General features: G+C 41.2%; 2 protein-coding genes across 2 annotated transcripts in view; both read left to right on the top strand.

Moving 5' to 3' along the window:
* LOC137429791 (alpha-actinin-4) overlaps positions 1–14,407 on the top strand; it is a 45,726-nt gene extending 31,319 nt beyond the window's left edge. Inside the window, exons 12-21 of the mRNA XM_068120043.2 lie at positions 134–284; positions 4,442–4,550; positions 7,579–7,719; positions 7,897–8,076; positions 8,586–8,720; positions 9,009–9,188; positions 9,368–9,514; positions 9,866–9,946; positions 11,956–12,114; positions 13,149–14,407. Coding sequence (XP_067976144.1) covers positions 134–284; positions 4,442–4,550; positions 7,579–7,719; positions 7,897–8,076; positions 8,586–8,720; positions 9,009–9,188; positions 9,368–9,514; positions 9,866–9,946; positions 11,956–12,114; positions 13,149–13,307 — 1,442 coding nt within the window. The 3' untranslated portion in view covers positions 13,308–14,407. The remainder of the gene's footprint in view (positions 1–133; positions 285–4,441; positions 4,551–7,578; positions 7,720–7,896; positions 8,077–8,585; positions 8,721–9,008; positions 9,189–9,367; positions 9,515–9,865; positions 9,947–11,955; positions 12,115–13,148) is intronic.
* Positions 14,408–24,124: 9,717 nt separating this feature from the next.
* Positions 24,125–24,194, top strand: part of LOC137429372 (muscarinic acetylcholine receptor M1-like) — a 25,738-nt gene continuing 25,668 nt past the window's right edge. Inside the window, exon 1 of the mRNA XM_068119325.2 lies at positions 24,125–24,194. This exon is cut by the window's right edge and continues 49 nt beyond it. The gene's annotated coding sequence lies outside the window, so the exon portion shown is untranslated.

The following is a 24,194-nucleotide window of genomic DNA, read 5'->3' as shown; positions in this document are numbered from 1 at the left end:
AATGATGCTTTGCCATGTATAGGTGTCTCTCCACATGTTCAGACTATGAAGGCCTAATCCAGATACAACCTTTACAGCTCGTCAATACATTTGCTGCCCGCACATTCATTGACATATATCTCTGATTTTTCAGGCATGGCAAAGACATTGGCATCAAAGGATTATGAAGCGGTCTCCCTTTCGGAACTGAAGGCTCTCATCAAGAAACACGAGGCATACGAGAGTGATCTGACAGCTCACCATGATCGTGTTGAGCAGATCGCCGCCATTGCACAGGAACTCAAGTACAACACTTTTTGTTGCTTTTGCTCAACCTTGATCATAACGATAATGAAGTTTTTTTTTTTTTTTTTTTTTTTTTTTTTTTTTTTTTTTTTGTATACAATATCGAGGCTCGTGAAAGAGCGAACATTAATCACACAGAAAGACAAACCGACACATAAAACATATAACATAGGGAGCGGTAGACAAGATGGGGAGAGAGGGGGAAGGACACAAACACAACATTTGAGGGCAGGGACCGAGAGACATGGAGACATCGAGAGATCTGAGAGAGGGCGAGGGCTTTGGGGGGGGGGGGGGGGCGTGGGAAGGGGGCAGTGGGAGAGGTATAAAACATATGGACACTGCCAGGACTTCCAGGAAAGAAGTTGGAATTTCAAACAAGGTGGATCTGGGGTGAATTAGCGGGGGTAGAAAAGATCAAGGTTTTGGATGGGGGAAGATAAGAGATGGTGGTGAACAGCTGTTTTAAAGACCTGGAGGGAGGAGTGGGATTGAAGGGAGTGAGGGAGTTTGTTCCAGAGGCGGGAGAAAAGAGGAATGAAAGAGTGAAGGTGAGCGGAGAGCCGAGATTTCGGCAGTTTAACCATCAGAGGGTTGCTGGCAGATCTTGTGCGACCTGTAGGAATATTTGGGGGACAGAGCACAGAGAGAGCTGGGGGTGCAAGGCCGGAGAGGAGTCGGTAGAAGACAGAAAGACCACCTACCTGCCTGCGGTGAGTGAGTGAAAGGCCCTCAGAGATAGCTTCATCGCGGGAGATTCCAATAATTCTGAAAGCTTTGGTTTCAACAGCGTGAAGCCGAGCTAGGTGTGAGGCAGGAGCACCGGCCCATAGGGGAGAACAGTATTCCATTGAGCTGCGGATGAAAGCCTTGTATGTGGTGAGGAGCTCAGGTGTGCCGAGGAAGGACTTCGCACGACGGAGGATGCCCAGTCGGCGACTGGCTTTGGAGGCCAGCTTGGAAATGTGGTTTTCCCAAGAAAGATCATGGCAGATAGTGAGACCCAAAATCTTGAGCGACAGAACTTCTTGGAGAGGATTGTTGAGAAAGTAGATGGGAGGGTTGTCCAGTCGATCTTTTCGGAGAGACATAGTAAGAGTGTGAGATTTGTCAGGATTGAAAGACATGTTCCACTTGTTTGACCAGTCTGTGATTTTGTCCAGGTCTTCAGAGAGTGAGGAGGCAGCAGACTGCCGATCTGAGGGAAGAGGAATGGAGCGGCAGAGAGTGGAGTCATCAGCAAAGAGATAGAGAGGATTTTCGAGAGAGTCAGAGAGATCATTGATGAAGACCAGAAAAAGCACGGGGCCCAGAACACTGCCTTGGGGAACTCCAACCTGAACAGGAAGAGGAGATGAGAGAAACCCATTCAGGGCCACACGTTGACGACGACTAGAGAGGAAGTCCGCCAGCCATGCGTGGAGATTTCCATGGATACCAAAGGAGGAGAGTTTGGTGAGCAGAGCGGGGTGCCAGACCGTGTCGAAGGCACGTGATATGTCGAGGGAGACAGCTCTAATTTCCTGTTTGGCATTGAGGACCTCCATCCATTGTTGAGACAGCAGAAGCAGCATGTCCAGAGTAGAGTGACCTGGTCTGAAACCAAATTGATGATCAGAGATCAAGCCATTGGAGAAGAGGAAAGATTTCATATCAGAAGCAATGATGGATTCCATGACTTTGCTGATAATTGGGAGAAGGCTGATTGGTCTGTAGTTGCTAGGATCTGTTTTTGCACCTTTTTTGTGCAAAGCGGTGATGTTGGCTGATTTCCAAGCAGATGGCAGTTGACCTTGAGCAAAAGAGAGGGTGAAGAGAACAGAGAGAGGGTGAGATAGAGCAGCAGAGCAGGATTTTAGGACCCGTGGGCTGATGCCGTCGGGTCCAGTTGCAGAATCAGAGTCGAGGGTTGACAGAAACTTTTCCACCTTGTCAGGAGGAAAGGACACGGAGTCCAGGAGCAGCAGGGTACGACTGGGTATGGTGGGTACAGAGAGGGATGGGTTTGGGACACAAGATTTAGAGGCAAACACAGAGTTGAGGCATTCAGCTTTTTCACGTGCGGAGTCAGCTGTGTAGCCGTTTGAGGTAAGGGAGGGGATGGAGGGGGAACAAACACCAGAAACGGATTTGACCAGACGCCACCAGGATTTGGAAGAGGGAGACAGATAAGAGAGTTCGGTCTTGAGAACGGAGAGATATTGTTTCCTGGCTCTCCTGAGGGTGGACACACACTTGTTTCGGGCTTTGTGAAAGGAAATGAGATTTCCTTCCGTTGGATTTGCTTTCCAGGAGACGAAGGCAAGTTGTTTCTGGGCAACAGCCTCACCACAAGATTCCGTGTACCATGGACGGGAGGAAGGGTATGACAACTGAAGACGAGATGGGATAAATCTGTGCATGAGAGAGAGCAATTTACTTTGGAAGAATTCCCAGGATGAGTTGATGTCAGAGGTGGTAGAGATGGGAGACCAGTCCAGATGATTGATGGCTGCTTGAAGACCGTGCCAGTTGGCCTGAGTGAAATGCCAGACTCGTCGACGCTGAGCAGGCTCCCTGAGGATGGTCAGAGAGATGTCCACTTTAACAAGGACATGATCAGATGATCCGATCGGAGCAGAAGAAGAGCAGCAGACATTTTCAGGGAAGTTAGTCATAACCAAGTCCAGAAGAGAAGATGTTCCGTTGACTGAGATCCGGGTCGGGAAATTGACAGATTGTGTCAGTCCCAGTGAGTCGCAGAAGTCCTTTGCTGAGGAGCCATGGCTGGTGAGAGAGGTACCCACACCCAGCCAACTGGCATGATGACAGTTGAAATCACCACATATGAGGAAGAGAGAGTTGGGATGAGTAGATAGAAGTTGGTCCATATCATCAGACAGCGAGATGTAGATGGAGTCATCACTGTTTGGTGGACGGTACAACACACATATGAACAAGAGGTGGGAGCGAAGGGGAAGCCGTAGCCAGAGGTATTCCTGGGGGTGAGGTGGAGAGAGTGCAGTGCAGGGCGAGTGAGGAAGAGAGTTTTTGATAAAGATAGCAACCCCGCCTCCAGGACGAGGCTCAGGTCTATCATACCGGAGGAGGGAGTAGCCCGGGAGAGATACTATGGAATCAGAGACATCAAATAGTATTATTTAAAACTTTTAAAAATAGTATTATAATGAATGAGAGAAGGTTAAGAAACCGACAATGAAGTGAGAACAGGTGGGCATGGGACGTATGGAACAAGAAATGGGTGCGTACGGTAGGGTTGACAAGATTGTGGTGAGCTGCCACTTTTGGAATAATGGAAGGAAGGGTGGGAGAGTAGAATGCAGATCCAATCACTATGTTTAAATATAATGTATGTTGTCATTCCAAACTTGAGTATGCCAAGTCATCGACTTTTATAAACGTTGGGACATCACAAGTCAAACAAAAAGATGCTCTTCATCGTACTGAAAGCTCCAAAAACCCCAAATATTCCCCCCCCAAAAAAAATTGGAACACTCGAGTGCTTTATCACTGGTGAATCGAGACAGGCACACACACAATAGCAGGGAACGGAAGCTGTTGGTCATGTGACCACGTTTCTGAGGAAATGCCTGCTGGTGTTAAACCTTTTAGTCTTTTGTCCTGGTTGTTTGGGTGAAATGTGCAGCAGTTTGTACCTGGGTATGCTGAAGTTCATTGACAAGTTCAGAGTTTAATTTATTTACAAATTGTTGAAATACCATAATGGTATCTGCAATTTGTTTTGTCATACAACATTGGTCAAAATCAATTTGTCATTCCCTTGGAGCAATGTATGTACATATACATACACAAAAATAGGTTTATGTTTACGGGATTGTGCACAATGTGCCCCTCCCTCTTCCTCCCCTCCCCAATGCATCATATTTTTGTCCCCTCCCACCCCCCTCACCGTATTTGTATTATCCTTCCTACAAAGCACTTCTCCCTTCACTCCCGATTGTTTCTCAACCCCTATTACGCTCCTATTTCTTGTCTATTTCCCTCTTTTTACCTTTCTTGTGTGAGTTAATTTGGTAGATTTACCACCCTGTCATCTCTCTATATATGGTCGGCTTGCATATCAAGATTTGCATTGGATCACATGATGGAACTTTTCTTTTTTTAATGTTTTGTATGACACGTGTGTGTGAATCAGTGAGCTGGAGTACCATGACGTGGTGAGCGTAAATGCGCGTTGTCAGGACATCTGTGAGGAGTGGGACAATCTCGGTTTTCTCACCCAGTCACGCAAGGAAAATATCCAGGTTTGTGTTGACGTGTCCATTTGGGAGCAAAAATGGGGAATGACTTGGAGAGGAGGTTCTTGATGTGCTTCTGTGATGCAACTTCTGTTTAAACCTAAATACAAAGGTGTATGTGCAATTGAGAGTAAATGTCGCGTTAAAAGTTTGTTTTGGCTTGTTCATAAAAAACACGATTACAGACACCTTCGTTGGAAGTGTATGGAATACATTTGCCCCTTTTATAACTGCTTTATATTGCCGACTTCCAGCCAGTTATTGATCAGTTATTGATCTTATTATTTTGTTATTAATAATTATTGATCTTAGTTATTACTCCCGCCTGGGAGTAATGCATTCGTGTGTGTGTGTGTAGTGTGTGTAGTGTGTGTAGTGTGTGTAGTGTGTGTAGTGTGTGTAGTGTGTGTAGTGTGTGTAGTGTGTGTAGTGTGTGTGTGTGTGTGTAGTGTGTATGTTCGTGAACAAGATATCTGGAAAAGTTCTGAACTGATTTGGATGAAAGTTGGTGGGATGATTGCCCTTGGGATAACGAAGAATTGATTACTTTTTGGTGAAGCTCAGGATATTATTCCGGATCCAGGAATTTTTTGGGGAATTCTTTTGGGAATTTTTTTTTCTGTTTTACTGCATTAAAGCTCTTATTCTTATTCTTAAATGATGTTTTTCTCCTAATTCCGAGATATATCAAAATAAATTCTCTGATAGTAAGGGCCTACTTTCTTTTTCATTTATTGTTTTGGGGAGAGGGGATGTTAAACAAAACGTATTATTCCAACTTGACCCATGGCGGGAGTATGCGCTCTACTGAGTGGCGTTCTAGTTGACCTTAGTTATTGACCAGTTATTGATCTCAAGTATTGAAATGTCTATCGGGAAATGTCAAGGACCACTACCCCAAATTTTAAGCATGCTCTGGTACATTGATTTCCACAAGTTCACATTGACACCAGTCATGAACTGTACTGATTAATTGTGGATTAATGGCTTCATCGGCAGGAAAATGTGGTTACTTCTTTTAAAATAAATAAACAAAAACCCTAACTTGAAGCCAAAAGGCACCGTGAGTGCAAGGGTGCTTTAATTGCATAAACCTCTATTGACAAAGGTAGAAATAATAGATATGTAAAAAAGTGAGAAAGCAAGTCCAGACCAAGGTGGCTGACATAAATAAATTTCATGTTTTACAAACCATGCATTTTCTGTTTGAATGTGTTCACCAAGGAAGGTTGAATTTAGATGGGATAAAACCTCAACCAAAACTAATGAATACAGAGCTGCCTTCTTCCTGCTTCTCAGCTCTGACTTTTTTGTAGATGAAATACCAGCTTTTATTGTTTAGGACACATGGACACATTTGTATGTAGCACAAGGCAGCACAGCAGCATCATAGGCTGAGGGTGTGGCTGTTCTGCTAATGCAGCGCCCTCTGCTGGTTAGGGCAAGAATTTGGGATTTGTTGATTGTGCAAGTGACAGATCGCTTACTCTTCATGAAGGACACAGTGGGATCTTTAACATCCACCAACAAATGCTGGCAGATAGGATGGATGCTCAGTTTAACGTCCATCCGAGGGACGGCACACACATTGATGAATCGCCCTGCCTGTGTAACACCGGGATGAGAGTTTATAGCTATGTGAGGATTCTAACTCTAGAAAGTGTGCGTACCTCTAGGCTAATCCTGTTGGCCTATTTTGAGGATCAAAATGATCAATAGTTTGTTTGGTTCTTTACTGCAAATGTGCTGAGAAGATATTCTAGATTTTGCTGGGACCGATTCGACATCACCTTTCTATGCCCAGCTCTACAGTCGACATTTTCAGCACTATTCTTGCAGGTGCTATCATTTCGGTTATGGCTTGTGCGATACCCTGTGAAAGGCACTCCACAAATCTCTTATTTATATATATACAGTGGAACCTTGACTTACGAGTTTAATTCGTTCTGTGACCGAGCTCGTAACTCAAATTGCTCGTTTCTCAAATCAAATTTCCCCATTAAAATGCATTGAAATGCTATTAATCCGTTCCAGCCCCCAAAAAACCACACCAATTTTTTTTGTTACGTGTTTTTAAATAAGAAAAATGTACTTTATAAATAACAAATAATGTATAAACAAGCACGACCTCGTATATACTGTACATAATAAAAGACAATGTAAAGAAATAAACTGGTTTTATTAAGTGTATTTACCTTGAAGATCAGACGAAGATGCTGGCGGAGGTGGAGGGGATATACGGCAGAGATACTGTACTTGCACGGCAAGATAACCACGTGACCGGAACCCACCTGGTGGCGGCTGGCGTAAACTCAAAATAACCAACATGCGAAAACAAAAATGCAGCGATATACGGCAGAGATACTGTACTTGCACGGCAAGATAACCACGTGACCGGAACCCACCTGGTGGCGGGTGGCGAAAGCTCGTAACTCAGATCTCGGCTCGCATCTCAAAGCAATAAACCGCCCGAGCGACGGCTCGTATCTCGAAAAACTCGTAAGTTGGTGCACTCGTAAGTCAAGGTTCCACTGTATATATATATACTGTATATATATATATATATATATATATATATATATATATATATAATTTTTTTTTTTTTTTTTTTTCTGATGACAAATCGGAAACTTTGATTCTTGAGTTGTCAAACTTTTTGAAGACGCGCTGATGGCATATTGTCTTTACAAGACTCAGCCATGTTTGTTAGCTTAGACTAGTACACCACTTCTTAACCATGGTGTGTATAATAAAGCACATGCTCTTGATATCACTGTCGGTGTCAAATGATTGTGATGTTATACCCTTGTTTGAAGATATTTTACAACTATTTTGAGCTCTGTTGTTCTCAGTTTTCATTCCAAGTTTCTACTTTTCTTCTTTTCATTTAATTGAAAGTCGTTTTATCTTCATTATTATGTTTGTAAATATATTTTTGAAATGACCATTCACTTCTGATATAAGCCTATATAGACTTGGTCAACCTTCATCTGTTTCCACCTCATCTTCCCTTATGTTTATGCAACGTCATCAGCGCACAGAAAAAGTTCTCGAGACGATTGACCAACACTGCCTGGAGTTTGCAAAGCGGGCAGCACCCTTCAACACCTGGATGGATGGTGCAGTAGAAGACCTCCAGGACATGTTTATTGTGCACAACACTGAAGAAATACAGGTACTGTTTAGGTTTTTTTTATTGCTCACCTGTAATGAAAAAGGGGGGTTGAGATGGGTGCAAAACTCACAACCTGTATATATTGATGAGGAATTTGTTGGCAGATGAGCTTTGCAATTGCCATTTTCTTTTCCTTCCCTCCCCTCTTTCCCCCCCCCCCCCCCCCCCTTCTATCAGGAACTTATCGATGCCCACGAAGGTTTCAAGGCTAACATGCCAGCAGCTGAAGAGGAGAAAAAGGGTGTTATTGACATACATAAGAAGATTCAAGATTTGGCTCAAGAAAACAACATAAAGATGATCGAGAACCCATACACCACTATCGTTAAAGAGGATGTGGTTACTAAATGGGAAAAGGTATGTTGACATTTTGGGATTTTATGTATTTATTTTATTTTTCACTTTGTGTATATCCTGTAAAATGTCCAACTGTGTGACCTTTACCTGTAACTGAGTGACAGTCACTTCAAGTTCATGGGTGGCTTCACTGTGCTTCGGTTACAGCTCGTTCCCCAATTTAATTGATTTCTGGAGAAATATTGCTAATTGCAATATTGCATTACATTGCAACATAATATTATTACTCCCTCCGGCTGCCCTCACATTCGCATGTAATTTTGCTTGACTTCTCTGCATCGTCGTACAAATGTGTGCTATATCATGGAGAGGTGAAAGAGGCAGTGTTGAAAAGCTTGTTAGCTTGATGTGGTAAACTAATTAAGCCAATGCTTTTTAAAGTAGGCCATCCTTGTATTGATCAAAAAACGAACATACTTTTGTACTCTTTACTAGCAAATGACTGCGTCATCATGTCTGTCCACGAGTGTCACCTTTGTGTGGTTGCTAACTGGCATGTGTGACGACAGGTGACGGAGATGATTCCCAAACGTGATTCCCTTCTGCGCAACGAGCATGCATGCCAAGAGAGAAACGAGAATCTACGCAAAGAGTTTGCACAATCCGCCAACACGATCGGTCCTTTGATCCAGAATAAGAGTGAGGTATGCAAGCCATTTATTTGGGTATGAAAGCTGGTTCCTGGTTTGCTGAGGGTTTACGGTGCAAGTTATGTCCAGGTATCCTGAAAGGGTGTTGCTTGCTCAGGTTGAGGATATGATGTGCTTCCTCCTGCTGTAGACCTTCACCTTAATGACTGACACTGGCTTCTAGTAAGCCCTGCAAATTGCTGTTCACAATTTTAATGATCGCAAGTTTAAATTGAATCGTCATTCTGTTGGAAGTGACAGTGTTGCACTAATTGTGGGACTTTCTTTATTGCTTTGACGCAGGAAATTGGGCGCATCTCTATTGAGATGGAGGGGACGCTTGAACAGCAGCTCACGCGGCTCAGGAGCTATGAGAAGAGCATCGTGGATTACAAGCCGAATGTCGATGAACTAGAGAGCCTTCACCAGCATCTCCAGGAGGCGCGGGTGTTTGACAACAGACACACCAACTACACCATGGAGGTAATAGCACATCTCAAGAAAATAGTTTTTCATTTAGGTTGCCTCAAAGATAATGTACAATTTGATCAAATTAGTCGGAAACGATGCAGTTTCCCCAGAAGTATGAGTTTTCCATCTTGAATTTAGATTGATTTGAGCTTTGTCCATCATTTAATTTTGCTGTTCTGCTATTTTGGCAGCACATAAGAGTTGGCTGGGAACAGCTTCAGACAACTGCAGCACGTACCATCAACGAGGTCGAGACACAGATCCTGACTAAGGATGCAAAAGGAATTACTCAGGACCAGATAAACGAGTTCCGTGCCTCATTTAACCACTTTGACAAGGTACTTGTCATAATTGATGGACAAACGTCTTCTTTTTTGGACCTTCAGCTTCATTAAATGAGTTTAGTTTTTGTTTTTCTTCTTTTTTTGCATATTTTGTCTTTCTTGATATCAGAGACATTGTTGATATCTCCATAACTGATGTCTACTTTTAATTATTTAATACGTTTGCATTTTTGAGCTGCCGTCCCATTGCCTTGTCACACCCATTTGTTGTCTACACCTGTATTTGCATTATTTGTAAACTGTCTTTGTGCTTTTCTTTTTTTTTTTTCCTTTTTTTGGCAACGTGAAAGTCACTAATCATTGCTGTTCCTTTTTGTTGTTGTTGCTTCATTTCTGTCATTGTAGGACCATTCTGGTAACTTGGGACCTGAGGAGTTCAAGGCTTGCCTGATTAGCCTTGGCCATGACCTGGGTAGCGATCAACACGTATGTTCCTTGAAAACCTGTAGTTGCTTTATTTCCTGTTATAAATAGTTTAACTGAAGGAACTTGCATTTGTCTGATGCACCTTAAAATGGCTTTCCAATTAAGGTTCTTGCTCTTTATGCCGTAATCACTATGGCTTCCCTCCATCGTGTATGAACTGTTCTCTTGAGAGTTTGAAGATCTTTATTTTAGTTTAACTTTAGAACCGCTATTTATAATCTCATGGGTGACTCTTTCATGGTATAAATTAAAATGAGTAATAAAGGACATCATAGCAATGTGCAGACTACAGATTTGAATGAATGACTCATTACCTGTAATTTCACTTTCTGAGGTTCAACACCTGTTCACTATGTATTGTCATAGTTAACTCCTTGGTTTATTATTATAATCAAACTGTGATCTAAAACATGTTCATGTATCGCGTGTAGAGCAGGAACATTATAAAGCATAATTTGGCCTTGCACAGATCGGCAGCATATATTGGATTTGAACCTGGGATCGCAGCATTGAGCTTTGGGCCCGGATGGGATTGATCCATGAACCAGCTGGGATTTATCCCGACATGTTACTTCTCTCGGGAGTGGGTTTGTTGTACAATTTGGATGTATAAACCCCATAACCTCTAGAATCCAAATCCTTCATGTTGGTGGTTTAGCTTGGTTTGAACCCACAGCCTCTGTTCACCCACAATCCAGCAGTTTGCTGTCCTCACTGATTAGCAGTCACCATACAAAGGTCGCGAGGTTTCAACCTCCACCTGGTATGGCGGTGGGCAAGAGGCTTTCGATATTTATTTATTTTTTAGTATGAAGAGGGGCTGGTGTGGGGGGGGGGGTGCGGGGGGGGGGGGGAAGTTAAAGGGGAGACCAAAAGCTAGGTGCTGATTACAATCATTTGTAAGTGCCATCATTTTACCTGCTTTATTTTTTATGGGAGCCAAACTCTGCATCCCTTTCACTCATTTTCTGATTCAGACCAACAGGCAAACTCCATTTTTAAACTGAGCACAGGTATTGAAAATATCAATATATTCACCGGGTATATATTTTTTTTCTCTAGAATTAAGCCATTAGCAGGTTTGTGTTAAACTGCCACTAACAAGGTGGAATGTCTCATAAAAAGTGCATACATTTTTTCAGTAAATGTTTTATTTTGCATATTTTTGGTCTGATTGCCATCACGGCCATTGCACGCGATAGGTGATTGGCTCGAATAGTGTTATACATGTGTGACTGCTGTAGAGGGCATGGAATTGCTCGGTGAGGATTCAAATATTGCAAGGCTCAACTTTTGACGATTTTGAACTTATGGCATTGGTCAAACGTCAGGCCTGGCCAGCCAATTTGTGAAAGACTTGGGCCAAATCGTCCTCCGGCCAACCCCACAATAACGTGGGAATAATTGTGGTTGTTAAAGAAGAAGATGGCATCGAATAGCAGGGGAGCAAGGTGAGGTTGCAAATGGTATCGGCAATGGCAATTTCAGATTAAGCCATTTTCGTAAAATTTGCATTGTCGGGAAAAGTACCGTGCACTGGATTCAAATCCAAGGTGTTTTACAGTTAAGTTTATGTTGCAGAACATTTCTTGTGTTTAGAATCAAATCTACACCAATCTATTTTCATGGTTCAAAAGTAAACACTTATCTCGTCTTTTGGGTGCATTAATTGTGTAGTAAAACCTTCATTAATACTTTATAAACTTTGTTTTTTTATGGAAGCCAAACTCTGCATCCCTTTCACTAATTTTCTGATTCAGGCCAACAGGCAAACTCCATTTTTAAACTGAGCACGGGTATTGAAAATGTCAATATACTCGCCGGGTATATTTGTGAAGTGACATGTAGAATAACGTGTCTGGTCAATATGTTTTGATTATTTAAACTGGGATATATCGACATTATTATGCTATTTGTCCTAAATGTCGTAGTTTTATGGCCTGGTCGTCTTGCCTTGTTTTCTTTGGTTTTTTTTGTCGATGTAGACCCTGTAATTTGTGCTGTTTCAGGTTGACAATGAGTTTTCCCGCATTTTGAACATCGTGGATCCCAACAAGACGGGTTACGTTACCTTCCAGTCATTCATCGACTTTATGACTCGTGAAGTAACGGACACAGACTCTGCAGAACAGGTCGTCGCCTCCTTCAAGATCCTAGCTGGAGATAAGGTATGCTTTTCTAGAGTTTTAAAAATAATATAAATTGGTTATTTTAAATATATTCTGTCTTCAAAATATATGAATATTGAAAATGAACCACCTTTAGAGGCCATTTTCCTCGCAGAGCAGGGGTTGGCCTTTTTTGGGCACCGTGGTCCCCTTTTTGAAGCAGTTTTACAGCCGGATGCCCTTCCTGCGGCCAACCATGTTAGTCGCCTCTTGCGACACACAGGGAATTACCAGTGAACTGGTATTCAATTTGCCGACCTCGGAAGGATGACAGGCTGAGTCAACCCCCCTGGCGTTAATTCAGCGATCGGCCGGGATTTGAACCCAGGATCCTAGGATCCCAAGCCGGCACCCTAACCGCTAAGCCAACACCAGGCTTGTCTTCAAAATATATGTCGTATTAATTAAGTGCTTATTCATTCATTTAATTGTACAAAGGATTGCTAAATTGAGAAGAGATTTGTATAAATAGAAGGGAAGACTGAGTGAATATTGGAGGATATAGATGTCAGAAAGGAGATGGGATAAAAAAGAAAGGGCAGAGAAGTAAGTTGAGGGGTTGGGAAAGGGGGGTTAAATTGTACTATTTTTCTCTGTAAATGTAAATAGCTTTTAATTTTAATATATATTAATAATTTTAAATTGAGCAGGAATTTGGAATTTCTTCAGCATGCTCGCAATAACTCCCATACTCTTTGCAAAGGACACCGTGGGATCTTTAACATCCACCAAATAATGCCGGCAGATGGGGTGCCCAGTTTAACATCCATCCGAGGGACGGCGCACTGATGAATTGATGATGATGATTGATGAATCACACTTCCTGTGAAACACCGGGATGACAGTTTATAACTGCTGGACTGAGATTCGAACCCAGGCTAGACAGCTTAGAGACTAGGTAACTCGGGTGACTGTAGTAACCGTAGCCTACTACATCAGTGGTATTTTTGAATAATGTCATAAAACATTTACTGCTTTGTTAAATTACGTGTTAATAGATTTGAATCAGTGTTAACCGTTACCTCATTTGGCAGAATTTCATCACGGCAAAGGAGCTGCAAGCGGAGCTCCCACCGGACCAGGCAGAGTACTGCATTGCCCGTATGCCTCCGTACCATGGAGCCGATACTGTACCCGGTGCTCTAGATTACAAGGGCTTCTCCACAGCTCTCTATGGGGAGAGTGACATGTAGAATAACATGTTATTTCTAAGAAAGCTACTGAACCAAACAAGATGTACATGCACACATATGCACCCATATGGAATCTTCACAAATGCTCATTCTCGATTTATCTTTCCGTTTCATCTTCTCAGTAGAGTTGACATGCATCATGAGTTTCTTATAATATTGCTGTTACACAATATTTGCAGTTTATTAAGGTGAAATTAAAAGAAGTCTTTGTTGCCACATTGTATTTAAGTCTAAAAGTTCAAATAGTTGATTTTGGTTTTTTTCTCACTGCAGTTTCAATCTCTGGACCAAATTTCCTTCATTTTTATTTTCATTTTTTATTTTCGATGAATGTATATGGAACGTCAATTTGAATCGAAATATCAAGACCCGTAGAAATAGTGATCTAACTCTTTCTGCAAAATTATATTTCAAATTATTTTTGGGCAAATTATACATCTATGAACTTTTACCTTGACCAAACAAAAATTGAAGTTCTGAATGGAGAAGCATTCCTGGATTACTTTCCTACATCAAGATGTCTTCCTGTTTTCTATGGAGCAATACTTTATGCTGGTCCGTTTCTTGATCTGGTCCGTTTTTGAAACCCGATGGAGAAATCTTGTTGATGGGTTTGCTGGTTGAATGTGTTTTGCACAACGTGTTTAAACCAACTTCTATTTGATTAATTTTGTGTAATGCATAATGATGACGATGGCTGCCCCGTACTCCTTGACTTGCCGTGAAACGCTCTGCAGCTCTCAAGATGCGTTTTGAGGCTAGTACCAATTGTGGACAGATCACCGTGCCCCATCACAGGAAATGCATATTAAATGCAACTTTAACTGGCATGTGGGATTTACTGGTAACTTTGTTACTCTGGCTATATATTTGATCGTTTCAATTTAATGAATTGGAAAAACCTGTTTGAGTTGTGTATGTATGAGAAATGTTAGGCGCAGGAATTCCATTTGTGCTTTTTGGGTTTATCTTTTTTGACTTTCTTGCTGAGATTCTCGAGGTTTCGTGGGTTGTTGCATCATCTAAAGTCTTGTTTTGCCCAATTCGTTGTTGCAAAGTTTGATTGTAGACGTTTCCAATAAAAAATTATATATTATGGACTGATTTCTGCTTTGCTTTTTCTTGCGACTGCTTTGAACTTTCGTTTCTCAAGGTCACTGTTGGGAGATTTTGAGCTAACCCATAATTTTGATATTATTGTCGTGTGGACTGCTCTCAGTTAAGACCGAGAGTAAGCCACGGATGGAAACGAGCGTTAATGAGGTCGTTCAGTTCAATTGATGGTGGATGATACGCGAGGAGGAGGAAGAATACAGACTCACCTGGACGGTCGGCGCAGGCGTCTTCACCCTGCAAATTAACTCGACCCGAGGCGGAATTAAAGTGTACAAAAATAAGATTTATTTAACGGAACCCGATAACAAGAACGCGCCGGTAAATAAATGTTCTAAAGCGGGATCCCTCACACCAGACTTAAACACAAACACAAGGGAGAATTTCCGAAAGGAACTGTGTCGTGTGGGTGTGTGCTGGGCTTATTTCAATGGCTGGAGTGTGTCAGGGATAGCAGGCTCGAGCACGTCGTCCGAATGCGGCTTCGGTGTTAGTGGGAGGAAGGCCTCGACGTGCCCTTGTTTGCGTGCTGTTAGGCCAACGTACGCTGCTGTGCGGCAAGCCTCGTCGCTCGCACGCGAGGTCCCGTACGTGAACGCAAGGAAGGAGGATCGTCAGCGCTCCACCGCCTCTCCACCGTCCATCGTCGCCCAACAAGCAAGGGTCCAAATGGGAAGAGGTCCAACACAAGAAGGGAAGAGAAGAGAGAGGCCAGGGCAAGCAGAAGGTCCAAGCGCAAGAGGGCAGTCCAAAAACCGAGAACAAAATGCCGGTTAGTCAGTCTTTATTGGCCGTCTCGTGATGTCATCTCTCTATCTCTGCCAATCCCTGCGTCGCTTATTGCTCGCCCCTTGCATCCTCCAATAGTCCTTCCTTACTTTGCCAATCGGCAGCCTTCGTCCTGATTCGTGCCTTCCTTCCACCATTCAGTGGCCAGCTTCTTGCCCCTGCCTTGACCAATCACAAGCTTCATCCTGCCTCGTCACCCTATTGGTGGTGTCTTGTCCAATCGCTGCCCCTCTGGACATTGCTCTCGGCCTGCCTGACCGATGAGTTGCAATGCAAATTGGTGTTGTAGCTGGCTGCGGCTCCATCAGCGGTGCCCCGAACTGGCTTCTGGTGAGTTTATATTATTATGGGGGAATTAATTAGTGTGTGCGCTAATGGGGATGGATTCCTAACTAGTGTCTATGTGCGTTGCTATAAGATACACAGGGATGATCACAGAGGGAATGACGTACAAGGGAATTTTACCCTTATGCCCTAATCTAGTTAACAAGCCCCGCTCCCTGTGACTGAGGACGAATAAACACTTAATCCGAACAAACCGCCGAAACAGACATTACATGTGGGGTTCCCTATCACGACAACTGGAGCATGATACCTACACAGATCTACCTGATCTATATATCACTACCCCAAAATTCATAACATTATAATTGAACAAGTCTTTGTGGCATCTTGGTCATGATATTCCTCTTTATGGATGACTTTATTTTCAATAGGCTTGGCCTATTTGCTTTCTGATCGCCTTCAATCTATTCCACCATGAAGCAGTTTCCTCTCTCTTCTACAGTAAGCATGGCTGTTAAGTGGAGTGAGGACACCTCTTACGTTGAGGAATCCTAAGAGGTGTCCTTGCTCCATCCGCTGGGCTTCAGCTAGCCACCCTTGCTGTCCCTTCAGACATGCAAAACCAATACATGTGCATCTTTCTTTCCCAACAATCCTAAATTCTGGAACTAAGGCTGACTCGTGCTTTCTCCATCATTTACCACCTTCAGCAGTTTAAGACCCTGATTAACAAGCTGTCTTAGTTAGCCCTCCTCTTTTCTATCTCCATTCCCTTCTTGCAATAAGTCATCCTAATACCTATGGGACTTCCATTTTAATGCAAAGAGGGAAACCAACAGAGAGAAGTGTGAGATCAAGGGGAGGGTGAGCAGGACACATGCGGTTAAACAAGGTGAAGCACAGCAAGAAGAGGAAGGGGAAAGTGGGAATGGAAGAAACGAAAAGAGAGGGGGACATCACAATCTGGAAAATGGAAGTGCTTAGTCATGGAATCATTTGGGTTAAGAGAGATCAGTATGGATGGGGATGACTTGACGTCATGGTGAACAGCTGTCTTGAAGCCCTGGAGGGAAGGATTTTGTGCGACTATACGAAATAGTTGATTTTTGCTTTCATCGAGTGTAATAACTCGTGTAAAAGATGTACAGTTCTGTATTTAGAGAAAATCAATGTTTCCGAATTTACTTTTGGAGGTGGCTTAAATACAAGCATCTGCGGTTTCTTCTTTTTATCCATACCCACTTCTATACAAGCTCAATTGCTTAAATGTAGACAGTGAGTTAATCAGATTACTACAAATGGAATTAGTAAACGTGAAAATAGCAGATAACCTGGCATTAGTACCAGCAATATATAATACATTGAAAAATATTGATGCTAAACACTAAGTTGTAAGTACATCTATGACTAGATCGGCACTCAGTGGAGAGCATACCTCCACCTGGTTGGTCAATGGTCATATCACTCAATGGTGAAGAATCACTAAAAATTCTACTAGTCGGATCCGGATCTTCACCAACATTGAATCGATTCTTCCTTGTTACACACAACCTGTCCAACAAGTTTCGTCCAAATCCATCCACAACTTTTTGAGACATCTTGTTCACAAACGGACAGACAAACAGACAGGGGTGAAAAGATAACCTCCGTCCACATTCGGTGGCGGAGGTAAAATGGAATTGGGGGATTAACTGTTAACATAACAACAGCATGAAAATCATTTTAATGAGGATTTAAAATAATTTCATGGTTTTTTTTTAAAGCTTTTAATGTCTCAAGTGAAAGGCAGTAAGACAATTACCTTGAGAGTTGAGAATGGAATTATGAAACATGACCCTTCAATCAGAAAACCCAAAAATCAAAGCAAGATCCTATTTATTTATGGAACGATATATTGTTCGGAATATAAATGTGATGTGATTAGACTAGAGTTGCTTATCCTGTCGTCGCTTCGCTGATGGATTTATTAATCAAAAGACTGAATATTGTGCTTCACACACATGCTGCATGTCTAGTTACGCGTCTCAAAGGATGTGGAGTGAATTTAAACAACCGAAAAACTACAACAACCCGCCGTAGTGAGCACACCTCCGCCAGGCTGAACAGGTAACGTTTTGTATCCCACCGGATAGGCCGGATCTGGATTCGGACCTGAACCAAAATCGAATCTGCTTGTTCTTATCGCTTAACTAACTCATCCACCAAGTTTCGTTATAATGCATCCACAACATTTTGAAATTTTGTGCTATATATCGTTTTTGGTCATTATCACTCAATAGTGAAAAACCATTTTTTTAAAATTAAAAACAAGTACAGATACATTCAAAGTACACCGCCCCCAAGCCAAATAATTAAATATCCTACATTCGCGGCATTGCCGGGGCGTCTCCGGCGCCCTGCAATACCGCAGTGCAGCTCATAGAGGCTGCATTGGGAGGGAGAGGTGTACGCTAATTGATTGATTAATTGTATAATTAAAATAAATAAAAGATTATCACAAAATATTTTCTTAATCAATTGGCTAATAGCATAACTAAACCACTAGTGCTTCATCCGAAGATGTATCTTTTAGAAATTTAATTAAATAAGTCATTAATAAAAAATTAAATAATTAATTGATTCATCAATAAATAATTAATCGATTAATCAATAAATACTTAATCGATTAAATGATTAATCAATAAACCAAAAAGATCCTTGCTAGCCACATCACTTGGTCACTGTCATGTCCAAATATTAGCTTCCGAGCTCAAAAGGTGCCTGAGGTATTGGCCAAAAGAGAAAAGAAATAAATAAATAATAATTATGAAAAAATTAAATTATTAATCAATTCGGCCACAGAACACATAAACCACCACCATTTCATCAGAATCTGTAACTGAATTTTTATTATTTTTATTTTAGTAATTAATCGAATAATGAAATAATTAATCGATTAATTGATTAATTGATTAATCAATAAATCAAATATATAGTTTGCAGCCAAATCACCTGGTCATTGGCATGTCCAAATATCAGCTTCTTAACTCAAAAGGTGCCTGAGTTAATGGTCAGAAGAGAAAGGATATTTGATTAATTAAATAAGTACTTAATTAATCGCTAATAATTAAATAACTCCTCAATTAATTGATTATTCAAAAAACAAAAATACCGTTTTTGACAAAGGACTTGCTCACTATTGTGCCGAAATTTCAGCTTCCTAGCTCAAAGGATGGCTGAGATATCGTCCAGACAAACAAACAAGAAAACAAGAAAGAAAACAAATGTCATTAATAAAAAATTAAATAATTAATTGATTCATCAATAAATAATTAATCGATTAACCAATAAATAATTAATCGATTAAATGATTAATCAATAAATCAAAAATATCCTTGATAGCCACATCACTTGGTCACTCATGTCCAAATATTAGCTTCCGAGCTCAAAAGGTGCCTGAGGTATTGGCCAAATGAGAAAGAAAATAAATAAATGATTAATAATGAAAATAAATAAATAATAATCATTAAAAAATTAAATTATTAATCAATTCGGTCACAGAACACATAAACCACCACCATTTCATCAGAATCTGTAACTTAAAAATTTTTTTTTGTCATTAATCGAATAATTAACTAATTAATCGATTCATTGATTAATTGATTAATTAATAAATCAACAAGTACAAAAAGTTTTAATTAAAACAAAAACAAAGAGGCGATGTTACACAATGCCTAGGTGTAGCTGTGCCTATAACGTCGATGTTATAGGCACAGGACATTCCTATTGATTCGATTACTTGATGTTATTTTTGTGCAAAGTGAAAATATATCTCGGCAATTTCCCGTGTGTGGCGACGAATTTTTAATATATCTTGGCATTTTCCCATCTGTTATTTCAGGCGGTGTATGACTGACCATGCCGCGATTTAAAAAATATATATCTCGGCAATTTCCCGTGTGTGGCGACACGTGAACGAAGCTATGCTCCTCTCTCCACATTATTGTGACGACGTATATATTAAATATTTCATCGTGACGATTGTCATCAAATGGACGAATTTTTAATATATCTCGGCATTTTCCCGTCTGTTATTTCAGGCGGTGTATGACTGACCATGCCGCGATTTTAAATATATATATATCTCGGCATTTTCCCGTCTGTTATTTCGGGCGGTGTATGACTGAGCATGCCGCGATTTAAACAAAATATATATATCTCGGCATTTTCCCGTCTGTTATTTCGGGCGGTGTATGACTGACCATGCCGCGATTTAAAAAATATATATCTCAATGGACTTGAAGTTACAGGCCTTTGAGAATTCATTTCGTTCTATAAAGGGCAACTTTCATCGGATTTTCTTCCCGTTTTTTTTCAACCGAGTCTAAAACTATGTTAGCAACTGTGAAAAATGAAATGATATATCGAATTTGATTTGAAATAAAACTGTGTGAGAGAGGAAGACACCACGGGCCTACAAAACAGGCCTCAAAGCTATGCGAGTTAATAAAATGGTGGATATTTGTTTATATGAAGACTCTCCCAGAATGGGTGGAGCTATGGTTCCCAGAATGGGTGGAGCTTTGAGGTTTTGTCTTCTCTGCAAGACCAAGAAGAAGAAGAAGAAGAACAAGAAGAACAACAACAACAGCAGAGGGCACTCTATGACCAGCGTCTGCGACACGGCTAAAAATAGCCTTTGTAGCCAAATCACCTGGTCATTGGTATGTCCAAATATCAGCTTCCTAACTCAAAAGGTGCCTGAGTTGATGGTCAGAAGAGAAAGGAAATTCGATTAATTAAATAAGTACTTCATTTAAAAAAATTTAAAATTTAAAAAAAAAAAAAAAAAGGACTTCATTAATAGTAGTACTTCATTAGCTTCATTAATAGCTAATAATTAAATAACTCCTCAATTAATTGATTAATCAAAAAATAAAAAATAACGTTTTTGACAAAGGACTTGCTCACTATTGTGCCGAAATTTCAGCTTCCGAGCTCAAAGGATGGCTGAGATATCGTCCGGACAAACAAGAAAGAAAGAAAGAAAGAAAACAAACAACCAGGGTGAAAACTGAGTGCTCCCTTTCAGCGTGCGTTACTGCCGAGCCCCCTTTGGTGCCCGGCAATGACGATTTGCAATGCCTGGAGATAGCATAGGAAAGGTGCGGTGTGCAATTCTCATATTCGGATCATTCGGACACAAATTTTTGTTCCAACGAAATAATTATTAGCTTTCTAACTGCAGTATATTTTATTCTACAACAGCAGGAACCCTTTGGAATGAAGTGTGAGGGATACACGCACACAAACAAACAGACGGACGGACACTTCTCCTTCTAGTATAGGTTTTCCTGGCCAATTTCATTCGATTTAATACCCGGATCATTCAATAAAACATGAAAATGAATGCAGCTTTATATCATCATTCATGGATTAACAAAAAGGTTCATTCAGTTTAGTTAGTTGAGCATTTGTTAGACTTTTAAAGGGCCACAGACACAGAAAATCATGTTTGGTTGAATTCATAGATATGGCTTCACTTAAGGCCTAATCGTTCTTTTTTGAATAAATATCTTGTTTTCCTTTTACGCTCGATTGGCCCCACCCCCCTCCAAAAAAACAGCGATTTGATTACCCACGTGACCCACGACGTCATCTCAAGGATATTTTTGCTGCGGGTAATGTTTTTTTGAAGTGATTTTTCACCATTGAGTGATAATGGCCAAAACCGATATATAACACAAAATTTTAAAATGTTGTGGATTCATTATGACGAAACGAGGTAGATGAGTTAGTTAGGCGATAAAAACAATCAGATTCGATTTTGGTTCAGGTCCGAATCCAGATTCGGCCTATCCGTGGGGCTACAAAACGTAAACTATTCAGCCTGGTGGAGGTATGCTCTCTACCGAGTGCTGTACTTGTTACCTCCGTCACCGAAGTTGGATGAAGGTTATGTTTTCACCCTTGTTATTTGCGAAAATCGAAGATTTTTCATGTATATTGGTTGGTCTTGTGCGTTATACTGTCTGTTTGTCTGTATGTCTGTTTGTCCGTCTGTTTGTCTGTATGTCTGTCTGTATGTAAGTCCCCTACAGGTCACAATTTTCAACCGAGCTTCACGAAACTTCACCAAATCGTAGAGTTGGTTATAAGCAAGAAGCCTATTGTTTTTGGGGTCAAAAGGTCAATAGGTCAACATAGGCCAGAGGTCACCAACTTTGTGAAGTTTCTAAAATCCTCAATTTTCATCCAATGAACTTGAAATTTTAAGTGGATTTGCATACCAGGTCACTAAATTCAACCACCAAGTAGTTTTGATGTCATCCTAGGCCAACAACTTATTTCAGGGATATCACAAGTATCGTGCTATGCACGACATATTTATTTTCCGGCAAGTATGTTGGTTGGTTGGTTTGTCTGTCTGTCTGTTTGTCTGTTTGTGCGCAGTACTACGTCTACATCGTTGCACATAACATCGCCATACTTTTCACCCACATTTGCCTTGCCCTGGAATAGACTGTGCCCAATTTTTAACTCTCTAGGCCCAAGGTCAAGCTCAAGGTCACCCAAAACGTGAAATCATTGGGGTCGAGTTTTCATTTAAAATATATTTCAAACCACTATAGCTCTAAAAGTACAAGAGATATGCATACACTTACTGTTACTGACATATAGGAAGTCACATACGACATTTCATTTCGCACCATGACCTTTGACCATGAGTGACCTTGAAAGGTCAAACAAAGTCAAAAATTGTTTTTTTTACTAATAACTCTGTCAAACATTATCAGATTCCCTTCTAACCAACACCCCTGAAAAAAAAAGTACATTCCGGAAAGTCCTGGGTCTCTGACCGATTTCTAGTTTGTTTGTTTGTCTGTCTGTCTGTGAACAGGATATCTCAAAAGGTTGTGGACTGATTATGACGAAATTTGGTGGACAGGTTGGGTGTGTGAGATGGACGAATTAATTAGATTTTGGTGAAGATCCGAATCCGGATCTGGATACAGGATTTTTTTTAAAGTGAATCTTCACCATTGAGAGATAGAGGAAAACCGATATATGGCATGATATTTCAAAAAGTTAAGGATGGTTTACGACAAAACTTGGTGAATGTGTTGGTTAGGGGATAAGAACAAACGATTCGGTTTTGGTGAATGTCCGAACCCAGAGACGGCCTGTCAGTGGGATACAAAACATCAACTGTTCAGCCTGGCAGACTGGCAGAGGTATGTATGTGCTCTACCTTTCTTGTTACCCTGAGCTTGTGAAGCGATAAGCAGGGATAAGGGAACGTTTGTGTCGTACATACGTGTCTGCATTTTTTACTTCATTTTCTCAGCAACCGCTTGGTCTGATTGAAACGAACTTTTCCATCTACAAGTGTAGATTTTTTAGTGATAATTACGACGTCATAGATCACGTGGTAGGGCATCATCTTGGCGCTGAAAATCTTTGGACCTCTATATCTCTGAAACCGCTCAATGGAAAAAAATTGAAACATGGCTCATAGTAGAGAACTCCGCATGGGGAATAGGTGTTGTTAACGATGACGTCATTGGTGCCGTAATTATGACGTCATAATTCAACAGGGACAACACTTAGTCTGATCAGTTTGAAATTTATTGAGCGTGAGCTACGCAACAATTACATGAGAAAATATAAATTTCTGATGTCATCGCTCACGTGGTCTGGCGGCCATATTGGATCAAAGAAAAAAAAACCTTCGAAAACAGAAGAGTTGGCTCACACCAACTTTCCTGCGCAAAGTAAGTATTCTATGAATACCAACTAGTTTAAATTCTGCGTTTGATATGTTTTTGGTTGATCTATTTGGTTAGTGGTTTTTATTGTGCTGTATATTTTTGTGGCCCTTGTTGTGCTTCCTTACCTGTTTCATTCCTGCATGAATTGTTGAGTCAATACACTTCCACAGGATTAGTCATTTGATTGAATTGAATTGAATATAATTTAAAATTGAAATTATGCCTCAGTTGTTGACAGGGTTCTATAAACCCTGGTCCGTAAGACCAAATACGTATATAGCCTTCAAATCGCATGACGAAAAAGAGAAAGGAGAGCGATTTGAGCCTCAGCATCTCTCCACGACAACAAACTTGATGAGTGTTCTGCCAACGGGAGTTTTGGACAGGGTGAAGAGATAACTTAGGGTGAGCGGGTCAACGTCATGACCGTTATACCGACATTTCGTGAATCGTTTGACATTTTCTCTCCAGTTCACACGATTCTGATATTCTTCATTCACCGATACACAGTCAATAAAAATCTGCATACGGATTAGTATTGTAAATTAGGCAGCAGGCGCAAGTAGGAAATTTTGATTGGGTACCGGCACACGATGACCTGCTCTTCTCGGAAGGAGCAGCGCCCATCTCTGTGAATCGGTATAGTGATAGTTCGTGGGAGTTTTAAAGTTCTCGGCATTGAGCCACGAGGCCACGTGAATGGAGTGGTGATGACATGGAGTCAGTAATGGGCACGTCCCACCCCGTGGGTAATTGCTGTGGGTGGATCCGCCGGAGTCCAGGAGATCGGCGGAGATCCCCCATTGACTCTGTGACGGGTGTTTTTGAGAAGTTGGATTCTGGGGAAGCGGCGTGTCCTGTTTATACTTCTGGTTCCAACTTTTGGAGTCCTCGTGCCTCTCCTAAAGGCGTGTTACGACATGTGCGTTCACCCAACCTGACGATGCTC

The sequence above is a fragment of the Myxine glutinosa genome, chromosome 6, assembly GCF_964187855.1.
Source record: "Myxine glutinosa chromosome 6, kmMyxGlut1.1, whole genome shotgun sequence".
Classification (NCBI taxonomy): Eukaryota; Metazoa; Chordata; class Myxini; order Myxiniformes; family Myxinidae; genus Myxine; species Myxine glutinosa.
This window is presented reverse-complemented; position numbering and strand designations above follow the sequence as displayed.